Source organism: Mandrillus leucophaeus, unplaced genomic scaffold, assembly GCF_000951045.1.
Source record: "Mandrillus leucophaeus isolate KB7577 unplaced genomic scaffold, Mleu.le_1.0 Scaffold301, whole genome shotgun sequence".
NCBI classification, from domain to species: domain Eukaryota; kingdom Metazoa; phylum Chordata; class Mammalia; order Primates; family Cercopithecidae; genus Mandrillus; species Mandrillus leucophaeus.
This window is the reverse complement of record NW_012103155.1, coordinates 3,044,980-3,058,676: the sequence shown is the minus strand read 5'-3', so window position 1 is coordinate 3,058,676 and position 13,697 is coordinate 3,044,980. Positions and strand designations below refer to the sequence as shown.

At 37.7% G+C, this 13,697-nt stretch overlaps 1 protein-coding gene across 1 annotated transcript in view; it reads left to right on the top strand.

Annotated features, from left to right (window-relative positions):
- Positions 1 to 7,094: 7,094 nt before the first annotated feature.
- The window catches only part of SMARCA5 (SWI/SNF related, matrix associated, actin dependent regulator of chromatin, subfamily a, member 5), a 40,824-nt gene continuing 34,221 nt past the window's right edge, over positions 7,095 to 13,697 (top strand). Inside the window, exons 1-2 of the mRNA XM_011987155.1 lie at positions 7,095 to 8,151; positions 11,464 to 11,538. Of these exons, the coding sequence (XP_011842545.1) occupies positions 7,975 to 8,151; positions 11,464 to 11,538 (252 nt within the window). The 5' untranslated portion in view covers positions 7,095 to 7,974. The remainder of the gene's footprint in view (positions 8,152 to 11,463; positions 11,539 to 13,697) is intronic.

The following is a 13,697-nucleotide window of genomic DNA, read 5'->3' as shown; positions in this document are numbered from 1 at the left end:
TAAAGAAATACCGGAGACTGGGTAATTTATAAAGGAAAGGTTTAATTGACTCACAGTTCTGAATGGCTGGGGAGGCCTCAGGAAACTTACAATCATGGTGGAACGGGAAAAGGCACATCTTACATGGCAGCAGGTGAGAGAGAGAGAAAGGAGCAAAGGGGGAAGAGTCCCTCATAAAAACCATCAGATCTGGTGAGAACTCACTTGCTATCACAAGAACAGCATGGGGAAACTGCCCCCATGTTCCAGTCACCTCCCACCAGGTCTCTCACTAGACATGAGGGGATTATGGGGATTACAATTCAATAGGAGATTTGGGAGGAGATACAGTCAAACCATATCACCAGGTAAACTGTCACCAGAGAAGTGCATCTGATGGGTAGTTTAAGCCTAGCATGTCTTGGCTTCCAAAGGTAAATCCAAATCAGCAATAGAAATTTGCTGATGATGTTTTTCTATTTTTAGTTTTCTTCTCTACTAATTTTATGTTTTGTTTTTTGTTCTTTTGCAGCTGATAAGTTATTTCCCATTAGTGGCAGCAATAACTGGCAATTTGGTTTTTATGATCTGACCATTTGATTTCTGTAGAAGAATTTGTGGCTAATAAAGATCTATTCTCTGCTGAGTGCGAGACAACAAAGTGTTGGATTTGTTAGTCTTTTGGTTTGTCAATTTATCTATTTAGGGCTCAAATCAATTAAGAATTTCCTATCAAGAAAGAGAACAGCTCTTTAGTATCTGAACTGGAAAGTTATTGTGATACTGTATTTACTCTTGCCCAGTGGCTGAAATTTTAGAATTAAAACTCTAAGTGCTATCTACCTCTGTCTGTGTATGTGTCTATAATTCAGAAAGAATTTTACTTTCCTTGTGTGAGTGTGTAATGTTTTCCATCTCAGGAGGATGTTATCAGTAAGTTCAATTACAAACTGTTAAAGGGGCCTGTTCTGATTGACTAATAGAGACACTTACACAGATTGAGTAATCCAAAAATTCCCAGAAAATAATAAACTTCTAATAATTTAAGTATGCTAAAATCTAAAAGAAAAGTATTCTTTCTGAAACTAACAAGTAGAGAAGCCATGTTCACAAAGTTTAGGTGAATCTTCGGCAAACAAGACTAATTTTTTTGTTTTAATAAAGTCATCTATGTCTTATCTAATTTATCGATGTTAAGTATAATGCAATCCTATACTTATTTTAGTTGGGAATGTTTTTCCTAAATTAATACTGATTTATTGATCAAATAAAATAGCATTACTTCCACTTTATGGTTAAAGACAATGAAAAATATAAATTTGTATTTGGCCAAATTGAGTCATTATTCTGATTTTCAACAAAAGTTTTACTTTATGTCAGTTTGAAGATAATTTCAGTGATCTCTATTTTTCCTTTTCAGCACTGTGTTGAATATGAATGGTATAAGCAGAAAACCTTCCCTTATTAGAGGGAGAGGATTCAATCTCACTAAACATAATGTTTGCTGTAGGTATTTTGCAGATGCTCCTTATTAAGAGGAGGAAGTTCTGCTCTATTTGTTTTCTCTTTTTTTTTCCGAGAGTTTCGTCATAAATGGGTGTTGGAATTTTGTCAAATGCTTTTTCCTCATCAATCAATATAATCATGTGAGTTTTCTTCTCTAGCCTGTTAATATGGCAGACAACATTGACTAATACTCAAATATTGAATCAGTGTTGAATATCTGGAATAAATCACATTTGGTCAGGCTGCATAATTATTTTTACACATTGTTTAATTGTGTCTGATAATATCTTGTTAAAGATTTGTCTATATTCATCAGTGATATTGGTCTGTCATTTTCTTTTCTTTTTTTTGTAGTACCCGTCTGATTTCATATTAGAGATATAGTACCTTGATAGAATTAATTATAAAGTGTATCATCCTCTTCTATTATCTGTAGGAGATGGCATAGTATTGGTACTAACTCATCTTTAAATATTTGGTAGAATTTTTCATTGAAAGCATCTGTGCCTGAAGATTTCTTTTTTGGAAGTTTTTAATTTCTAAATTTAATTTCCTAAATAGTTATAGTGCTATTCAAATTATTTTTATACTGTTTGAGTTAAAGTGGCTTGTATTTTTCAAGGAAGTAGTTTATTTAAGTTGTCAAATTTATGTGTGTCGTATTCCCTTACTACTCTTTCGATGTTTTCAGGGTCTACAATGATAGGTCCTGTTTTATTCCTGATATTAGTGATTTGAGCCTTGTTTCTTCCTTCCTTCCTTCTTTCCCACTTTTTTCCTTTCTTCCTTTCTTGTCAGACTTCCTAGAGATTTGCCAATTTTATGTATCTTTTCAAAGAACCAGTTTTTGCTTTTTATTTTCCATATTTAATTTCATTGACTTCTGCTCTTACCTTTATTATTTCCTTCCTTTTGTTTACTTTGGATTTATTCTTGCTCTGCTTTTTTTGGGTTTTGGAGGTGAAAGCTTGCATTTTAGACTACTCTGTTTTCTGAATGTAAGCATTTAGTGTATAATTTCCCTCTAAGCACTGTTTTAACTGTGTTCCACAAATTTTAATATATTGTATTTTTTTCTGTTCAATGTACTTTTTGATTTCTCTTGAGACCTCTCTTTGACCCACAGATTATTTAGAAGCATGTCATTTAGTTTGAATATATCCCTGGTAACATTTTGTTATTGATTTCCGGTTTGATTCCATTGTGGTTAAAAAACACACTCTGTATGATTTCAAATCTTCTACATTTGTTAAGGTTTATGGTCTATCTTGCTATATTTTCTGTGGGTTCTTGAAAAGAATGTGTGTAGTCCTACTTTCGTAGAAGAAAAAAAATGTGTGCAGTGTTCTATAAATGTCAATTCGATCTTATTGGCTGTTGTTAAGTTCTTCTATACCCTTGCTGGTTTTCTGCCTAGTTGTAGTATCAGTTGTTGAGAGATGCTGCAGTCTCCACATATAATTGTGGATTTGTTATTTCTAATTTCAGTTCTGTCAGCTTTTGCTTCACATATTTTGCAGCTGTTGTTTGGTACATAAAGATTTCTCGTTTGATACTCTCATCATTATATAATGTCCCTCTTTGTCTCATAATTTTCTTTACTCTGAAGTCCACTTTATCTGGTGATATAGCCACTCCTGTTTTCTGTTTACTAATGTTTTAATGATTAATCTTTTCTATCATTTTACTTCCAATATTTTGAGCAAAAGACTGCCTAATTTCCTTTGTCTGAAGTTCCTTTTAATAAATGAGATAAGAACTAAATAAAAATCTCTAATTTCTTAATTGAAGTTTTGTAGTTTATTCTTTCAAAAATATTTCTAAGATGGTGGATAAAATTTTAACTTTGGATCATAATATTTGAGTTCCTAGGAATACTTTACCTACAACCAGTCCAACAAAAAAGAAATTATTTTTTCATGAGCAGGAAGAAATGCAGAGAAAACCTGAAAAACTTTGACTACATAAACATATGTGCACATACCAAGCAGCTATAAAGTCTCCCACTATTTAGTTGTTGACTAAATATGAGGGGAATTAAGGGAATATATCCTTACCTATTTAACAGTACAGTTGTTGTTTCTCTTTAACTGAAATCTCTGTACACTGACAAATGACCTATGTGGGAGAACTCTAAAAAAGATACATACAAGGTGTAAACATTGGTATCCAGTGTTGGAAATACCCATTCTTAGATACAAACTCAATATGGTTTTATTGTCTTGCAGTAATCAGACTTTATTTTCTTAGGCTTTGACAAAAGGAGTTGCAACGAAGAGAGGTGCTGCATTTCTTCTTTGTCCTTGAGAAAACATTAACTCCTTTCTGTTACCATTCAAGGACACAATGCTGAGAGAGCCCTGGCTCTTTGGCACATTTTTGTCCTCTGGCAACATCTCTTTGTTCCATTGTCTTTCTGTACTGTACATGCTGTTCTAGCACATTAAATCTAACAGAGGAAATTTTAGGTGTAAACTGTGTATATACATATTGGAGATAGAATACTAACATTATTTTACACTGTAGCATTCTGTTGCTGGGAACATGGCTAAAGCTCTAATCCTTTCTGGTGTTTTCTTGGTACCAAACCCCTTACCCTCCTTCTTCTTTGGTTCCTCCTTTCAATTAGACTCTGAACCTTAGGCTTATGATTCTCAAGGATAAGACTATCTGATACTTGAACGCAGAGCTCACTATATGTCAGGCACTGTATCATGCACCTTGCACTGTCTCATTTAATTTTATGACATCATAGTAAGAATATTATCTCAAAATAAAGCTAGGATAATATAATAATAAAAAGATGAGAAAACTGATTTCGAAGAGGTTAGATAACTTGTCTGCATTCACACAGCTACTAAGTTTTAGAGCCTGCACTGGAATCTAGGCTTGCCTGCTCCCCAACCCACTCTTTTACCAACACATGAATTCTGTATTATGTGATCACTTCAACAACTAGCTGCTAGATTTAGCCTTTTAGCAGGATTTTGTGATTTGGCCACCACATTAGTACTGCTATCTGCCTGAGGAACACAGCTAATGTCCCTGTAGCTGTTTCTAGGCTTCCTGTCTTTTCTGTAGCTCTTCTCTGCTTTTCCTTTCTGGTTCTGAACTCTGCCAAAAATCTTTTTCTCTATCACTCATGCTAGATAACTGAGTCCGAACATTCTGTGTCCTCTTTCTAGTTTCTATCTTTTCTCTATAATTTCCCCCCAAATATAACACAGCTTTCATATGATCATATGAGAAACTCACATATAAATGCACATGTTAAAAGACAATCACCATTTTGGATGCAATTTTTATTTATTTATGTGCATTGTTTTCCTTGCTATTTATTGCTTTCTTTAAATAGCTATCAGACTTAAGATCCTTCCATTTATATACCTACGTATAACTTTAGGGTTTCCAGACCAAGACCCAAGATTTCTACCTAAGACTATAAAAAGTGAAGAAATATTTTGAGTACTAAAGTAATGTTTTAGTCTATTTAATGTAAATACAAAAAATTATTCATCAAGCATTTATTACGTGTCAGGTTCCACCCTAGATGCTACTTTCTTACCCTTTCACATAATTTTTTTTTTCAGTGAAAGAACATTTTTTAAAATTAAAAATAAGTTTTCTAAAAATGGGGAGATGTTGGTCAAAGGATACAAAGTTTTGGTTATACAGGATGAATAATTTCTGGAGATGTAATGTACAGCATGGTAACTATTGCTAATAATACTGTTTGCATAGTTGAAATCTGTTGAGAGTAAATTTTAAATATTCTCACCATGCTGGCAGGCAGTAAATATAAGAGATGATGGATATGCTTATTAGCTTGATTGTGGTAATCATTTCACAACGTGTTTATATATCAAAACATCACACTGTATGCCTTATATACAATTTTTGTCAATTATACCTTAGCAAAGCTGAAATTTTTTTAAAAAAGTTTTCTTAATAGGCAAATTCAGCAGTCTGTCACAGTGGCTGTCACCTGTAATCCCATCACTTTGAGAGACTGAGGCAGGTAGATGGCTTGAGCCCTAACTGTTGTTCAGGACTAGTATAGGCAACATGGCAATCCCTGTCTACACACAACAAATACAAAAATGAGCTGGGCGTGGTGGCATGCACCTGCAGTCCCAGATACTTGAGAGGCTGAGGTGGGAGAATTGCTGGACCCCAGAGGCTGAGGCTGCAGTGACTCATGATTGTGACACTGCACAGCAGCCTACGAGACAGAGCAAGCTGCAGTCAAAAAAAAAAAAAAAAAAAAAAAAAAAAAGGGCAAATTCATTTTATACAAATGAAAAACATGCAGTCAGCCAAAAAATAATTAGGAAATACTAGCAACAATCACTTTGAATACTTTTGTAAATATGCTTCCAACTTTTACCTACATTTTTGAACTGTTAAAAAAATTTTTTCAGTTAACACTTTATAAATTAACATTCTTCGGGGCTGGGTGTGGTGGCTCACGCCTGTAATCCCAGCACTTTGGGAGGTCTAGGGGAGCAGATTACTTGAGACCAGGAGTTTGAGACTAGCCTGGCCAACACAGCAAAACCCTGTCTCTACTGAAAATACAAAAATTAGCTGGGCATGGTGGTGCACGCCTGTAATTCCAGCTACTACGGAGGCTAAGTCATGGGAATCCTTTGAACCCGGGAGTTGGAGATTGCAGTGAGCCGAGATCACACCACTGCACTCCAGCCTGGGCGACAGAGAAATTCTGCCTCAAAACAAAACAAAACAAAACAACCATTATTCTACATTAACGGTTGTTAAAGGTTAATAGTTCATTTTCTGGGTGTACGATAGTTTTAAAGACGTAACTTTTAATACTGGATTCAGCCTACTGCTGTTAGCTTTTTGCAGTTACATATGAAGAGTATGATGAACATCATTGTAGGTATTTATCTTTGCACATATCCTTAGACATTTCCTTACAGTTTAAGAACTAGCATTTCTAGTGGAGTGGGGACATTTTTCCAGATGTCAATTAAAGAATTATTCCATTAGTTAAAAAATTTGCAGGCTATATATTCAAAGGAGATCCCTTTTGTTTGGAATTCAACATAACCAGTTAGCTCAAACCTCAACTCTTGAAAAATGTGCCGCCTTTATTCAACAAACATTTATAGAATACTGGATATGACGAATAAAAAAAAGATAAATAAGACCCTGTGCTGGGCAGATAATCTACTGTAGTATGCGGATTTGTTATCAAATAGACTACAATGTATTTAAATTTTGCAGGAGATGAATGCACAAGGCCCTTAAGCTACACTGAAGGCTGCCTAAGGCAGTATACAAAATTAGTGCTGAACACTTGAGAAAGTGCGTTTTAATTTTAATGTTTGATGCTTGAGGAAAAGATTACATCATACCACCTATCTTCCCCACATACTATTTGTGTTTCTCACTTACATGGTAGTGTGCATGTTATTTGCTTACCTTTAGCATATAAATTCAGAAGAAATAGCATTTAACTCTGTGCTTAAAGAGGATATTTAGAAATAACTGACGCAGCTAACATGAGAAGGCAAAAAAAAAACCACACAAAAACCAAAAAAGAAAAAACTAACGGACTTTTTTTTTTTTTTTTTTTTTAACAAAACAGTGAGACGTCACTTGGGGTAACCATAACGTCGTCAAGGCTGTGGCGTCACGCCTCTAAGCGGATACGGCAGAAGTTTTGGAGTCAGACACAAGACTTCCAAGTTTGAATGGGCAGCGCAAAACTCGGGCAAGTTTTCCAGTAGTGCCGCCGATCCCAGCCAGGCCCGGAAGACACAACGAGAACCGTGAGCCGTTATGAAAGCCTAAAACACTGAGCTCGCCTCCTGCCAGACAGCAGACGCACAAACCTACGCCTCCGAGCGCTCCCTCGAGGTCCCGCCTACTCTTCTCTCCCGAGCCCGCTAGAGGTCTGGAGGAGGAGGGGCCAAGGGTGAGGAGGAGGGGCCAAGGGTAAGGAGGACAGTATGAGCATGCGCACTCAGTGCCCAGTCAGTGAGCCAATAAGGAATCTCGCGAGGGTTGAAAGTCGGTGGCGTAGGTAGTCGTCCTGGATGCTGGAGAGATAGACGATATCTGCCAGAGGAAGAGGAGGAGGCGGCGGCGAAGCGTTTTCCCAGCCTCAGTCTCTTTCGTTTTCCTTTTCCCTTCCCCCAACCCTCCGCCCTTCTCTAAATCAGCCCGCCTTCCTTGACCTCAGTGACCCGTCTGGCCCCGCCCATCCTCGTCGACGTGATTCCCGCCGTGAGGTAAGCGCCGGTGGAACCTAGAGCCCCGCGGAAGAGCAGAACGTCTGGGAGTGTGCAGCTCCTGGGCCCGGCTCAGGCCCGTCGCGGAGGCGCGGCGCGGGGGAGCGCTCGGGTGGGAGTCTCGCTCCTCCACCAGTTTATTGCGACGTAGCCACCCAGGCCTAGGCCTCCCCGTCCATCCCCGCCGGACTCGGCCTCTGGCAGCAGCGGGTGACGCAGACGGAACATCATGTCGTCCGCGGCCGAGCCTCCGCCACCCCCGCCTCCCGAGAGCGCGCCTTCCAAGCCCGCAGCCTCGACCGCCAGCGGCGGGAGCAACAGCAGCAACAAAGGCGGCCCCGAGGGCGTCGCTGCGCAGGCGGTTGCGTCTGCGGCCAGCGCGGGTCCCGCAGACGCCGAGATGGAGGTGAGGGCAGCTTGCGGCGTGGGGAGCGGGCGCAGCGGGGAGGAGGAGCTGGCTCCCTCGCCGGATCGTGGCGATCGGACGCAGAGCCGGGCTTCTCTCTCTGCACCAGACTCAGCTTCACACCCTGTGGATACGAAATGATGCTCTCACCCTTGCTCCCTTGTTCTTAACCTATTCGAGCCAAGCAAAATGGATTTCCGGCTCCTCACATTGAAATTATTTGTCTCTTTCGTGAATCTTGACAAATCTTTGAATGCTCTCAATGAACAGATGTTCTTGGTTACCGTGGCCCAGGGGGACCCATCTTTTTTTCGCACTAGACTCCCATAATTCCCTCTCCTACCTCTGAATGTGGTTTTTAGTTTCCACCAAACTTCGGGGAAGGGCGAGGAGATGACCCCTTAGGAGCGGGATGCACGGGCAGGGTGAAGGAGGCATTTAAAAGCAGCGCGTCCGAGGACTTGGGCCTCTTTTTCTTCTTCCCGGTCCTTGCGGGGGCGGTATCTGTTCTGGGCAGAAACAATGGCGAGAGCTGGATGGCCGAGTGCGCAGTGGGGATAAGCGGGGCGCAGCTGCTTCTGTGAAGGGAGAGGAAGCCCCTCCCAGGCACTGTTCCACTGGAAGGGAAGCAACCAAGGCAGCAGCAGCTGTCTCGGATCCCCCATCGAATTTAGGGGGGATGAGTAAGTGTAGGAATGAATTAGAGAACCAGGCGCAGTTGATTGGCTCTCAGTCCGGCACTTTTTCTCTTTTTGGCCTCTTGCCTTAGGAAAAAAAAAAAAATTAGTACCACTCGGCTCCTGAGACTTCTGGGTTTGGGTTGTCCAGAGGATGCTGACGGTACTGAGGGGGCTGGAAAGATGGGGAAGCTGCCAGGCGGGTAAATTGGATATGCTTCCAGGCTTTGCAATATCTGGGGAAAAAGTAATTGCTCCTTCCAATTGTTATTCTTGGCCTTCGACCTGTTTTGAAGTATTTTGTAAGTCGGAGCCCAAAGATTTCTGGGATTTTCCTATCCTTAGAATGAAAGTAATACTGCTCCGAAGATGAGTCCTGACGCACAATCGTTGTACAGTGGGGAAATGGGAGCATAGTTTACCATTGAGGCATTTGGCACAGTAGTTTTATTTGGGTAGCTGGGGTTAAGTAACATTAATGTTAGTAATCTTTTAAAGAACTTTTAGTGTGAGGGTAGGTTTAGTGACATAGGAACTCCTGATGGTTCCTGTAGTTTTGAGTGATTAGGATAAGATTTCTTTCAAATTAAAATATATTCAGTGTTGCCTTTTTTCCCCTTAAGGAAATGGTTCTTTTGGGTTACCAGGGCTCTTTAACTTGAATTCCGGTTCCAAGGCTTAAGGGGTTTGACACAAAGCAATTGTGTGTAAATGTGCAGTTCTGGACAAAAATCTGTTCATAGTTATCCTCAGCCTCTCAAAGAGGGGTCTGCCATCCAAACTTTGGAAAAATAAATTTTCACCAGAGGTCTTGTTAATATCTGAACACAGAGTAATTTTAAGCCAAAAGCAAGTCAACTTTTTTGACTTGAAGTTGTTATTTTAAATGAAAATTGATTTTAAGTTTAAATGTGAGTATAGATGATGTCACTACCGTATTAAATTAGTGATATTTTCATTTGCCAGATGGGGAATTTGAGTTCTGCTAGGTAGAACCTGTGATAAAACTCAGGTCTGCCTTTAAAAGTGAGCCTTTTCCCACCCATCTTACTCTGCCGTGTTCTTACCAAAAAAACGTATTTGGCAGTTCAATTTATTGAATAACATAGTTATTTTTACCTTCCTAGTATAGAAATATTAGGAATTTTATTTTTTATCCGTCTTATCACTGACTCATTTTGTTGTTGTTGTTGTTGTTGACATAGTGTGATTTTTTTGTCTTAAAATGCACCGTCAGTTTCCTGTTCAGAATCACTGCAATTCATGATCAAAACTAAGTTTGAGCACACATGCCTAATATATGTCACAATTTAATCTGTTTTGCACTTGGAAAATGAATATTTTATAAATGACTTTTTCTTGTTTGGAAGTATGATCTAAGGTGTTTTTCTAAAATCACAGAATAAACTCAGCATTCATGAATTTTGTGTGTGTGTGTGTGTGTGTGTGTGTGTGTGTGTGTGTGTGTGGCAAAGCTGATTTTCCCAGAAATAGCCTCCCTGTGTATTCAGTTACTTTTTTTCTTTTTGTGTGATACTAACAGGTCAGTGGAGCAACTTGTTTTTTAGTTATCCTTTTGGCAATGTGGAACTCTTCTGTGTTCATTGTCATCTCTATTGACTAGATTGATATGCCAATAATAATGATGTCAAAATGCCTGGAAGTCAGATTTTTTGGTTTTTTTTTTTTAAACTGTGGAAGAAATAATGACTACCGTTGGAAAGCACATTTTATTTTTGTAGGTTGCATTTCATGACATTTTGGAATTTTGTAAACGACTGGGTAGGTGGCTTTGTCACTTATATGTGGAGACCAGAGATTTATGAAGAGCATAGGGTCACACAAGTGCCAAGGGTCTTAACAATGAAGTTAGACTTGACTTAAGGTCATTTTACCTTTTATTCCAGTACCATACCAGGTCTCCTCCCCACAACCTCTTGGTCACAGATAGTTTTATTATAGTATGTATTGCTAAGCATAGATTTGTGCATCATTAGTGAAGATTATACTTCTGCCAATTTTTTTTAGTGGATGAATAGAACTTTGCAGTGTAGAAGTTGTTGATTTTGTTGCTTGTCACATATGAATGTCAGGATAAATACATTTGCAAGAGTAACATTTATTACTAGTTTAGGACTCAGACTGTAGTTAGAGTATTCAGTGTAGGCTGGGAGAAAAAGTTTTTGTAATATTCCAGATGGAAATCAGGGTAACTAATCCTGATTTCTTTGTATACATTTGTGTAGTAGCACAGTGGATATTGTAGTTTTGTGACAAAAAGGGAACTTTTCCCCATATTTTATACTGTTTAATTTGGTTTCATGGTTATTACAGAAAAGAGAAACAGATTGGCTTGTATTAAATGTAGTTTTCTTTTAGGATGATGAAGATAATCTTGTGTTCTAATCTTGGCAACAATCATACAGTTTATATGGGTTAAATAGGTTGTTATCCCCATAGTATCTAATATCATTTTATCAGTTTTTCTGTTAGTTTAGATGACAACCATTTAAGTTTCTAGGAAGTTTGAGGTGAGAATATATTATTAGAGATGTGGTTTGGGCAGAAATTGGTCTATAATGGTATGTTTACTATTTTTGAAGACCAATTCTATTTAATGTTTTCTTTCTACCAGGAAGTATTTGATGATGCGTCACCTGGAAAGCAAAAAGAAATCCAAGAACCAGATCCTACCTATGAAGAAAAAATGGTATGTTCTAGGCTTATGAATAGAGTCTGTAAAGAAAACTTTTTATTGGGTAATTAAATGTACTAAACGTCTATCTTAGTCCATTTTGTGTTACAACAGTACCACAGACTGGGTAATTTATAAAGAAAGGAAATTTATTTCTTAGAGTTCTGGAAGTTGGGAAGTCCAAGGTCAAGGCCAGCATTTGCTGAGGGCCTTCTTGCAGTGTCATTGTGTGGAGGAAGGCCAAGAGAAGAGAGCAAGACAGGACTGAACTTTCTTTTATAACAAGCCCACTGGTGATAACCTTCTCCTGAGATAATGACAGTAATCTTTTCCTAATCACCTCTTATTAGGCCCTACCTCCCAACACTGTTGCACTGGAGATTAAATTACAACGTGGGAGATTTGGAGGGGGACACAGTCAAACCATAGCAACATCTGTTCAATTTTACAATTAGGGCACAGATATCCATTTGAAGTATGTGTAATGTGGAATACTATAACTTCCATATCTTACGTGTCTATGTAAACCAAATGGAAGTATTGTATGAATTAACATAATATGATGTTATTATCTGGTTATGTTAACAACACCTTTGAAAATTTAACCTTGAAAGTGAGGTGACCAGAATAGTTACTCAATGTATGTTTATTCTGCACCTGGCTAGCATTATACTCTGCTAGTTACCAAAAAAAGAAATATGCTCCTTGCTCACAGCATTTTTACATTATAGATGCGATCTTTACAAAAAGAACATGACATTGTACTGGAATCATTCAAGTCCCAGTTCACATTCCGTATCGTCTAAGAAACTTCTCAAAACTATGACTTGACTTAAACAGTACCTACACAGAGCTTTAAATTTAAATTCAGTTTTAATAATAGTAGTAGTGGCTAACAGTGAATGTATGCCGTATCTGGCCCTGTTCTGAATGCTTTATATGAATTAAACTCATTTAATTGTATTGAAATCTTAAAAAGTTAAAATAACAATGTATTAAATAAGAATACCACTACGCAGTGTGCTCCTGTAGGGTAAGAACAGTGTCTTAATCTTTCTGTCTTCAGTACCCAGAACAATATCTGGCACATAGCAGATCTCACATATTTTTTAAAACATACTTTTTTCTTGTCCTTTGACTTTCTCTTCCAAATCAGTAAATATTTTTGAATCTCTTAAATAACTTCAAAATCTTAAAATTATGATGTATATTCTATGGGCATATAATACTATGTAAATTATAAATGATTTATCTTTAGGTTTGATTTGTTATGTAGTTTACATATGTATATATGTAACTGTCACCTTTTTTGCTATCAAACTTAGAGAAAAAATAGATTTGCCTCTGTTTTTTAAAGTGAATACGATTTTGAATACAGTCTACATATTTTAATACTGCTTTAACTCTTTATAGTTTAGATTCTGACACTATGCCAATGAATCTAATTGCCAATTCTGAGGCTTAGTTTTAGTTTCTTGATTTGTGCTTGATATTGTTGACCATTCCTCAAAAATCTTGACTTGCCTTGAAAGACGTTTTTTCCCTTGATAATATCCTCTTTGCTTTTTTATTCCTTTGTCTTTCCTTATTAAAATTTGAATGTTTCTTCCTAGACAGTTTGATTCTTACTGGTTTTTACCTGGTATCTTTAAACTGAATATTTTCAAATACTTAACCTCTAGCCCAGAAGCCTGTAATCAGTATTTTCATTTATTTTAAAATCCTATTCATACCTCTTACTTGAGAATATCCAAAACTGTATTCATAATTTTTACTTAACATACCTTAGCGTTACCTCAGTGAATGAAAACTCCTCTTCAGGTGTACTCAAGATGTCCATGACATTACTGCATACTTTTTAATAATAAGTTTACTTACAAGTTTATTCTCTTTTCCATATCACCCTCGTTCATTATTTTTCTATTATTGCATAGATTATTTTGTGCTTCTTTATTTGCCCCCTTTCTTATGATCTGGCCCCTTCCAAGTTTCTTAACATTTTTGCAAAGTATTATTTGGGACACAAATTTGACTGTGAAATGGAGGTTTTTCAGTGGTTTTCTACAATGCTTTTCGTTTTCTTAGTGGCCTTTATTGGAACTTTTCTCATTTCTTCCAGGTTTTTCAGTCTCCCAGCATCATTTCATTTTTTGACATCATGATCTTCACCTGAA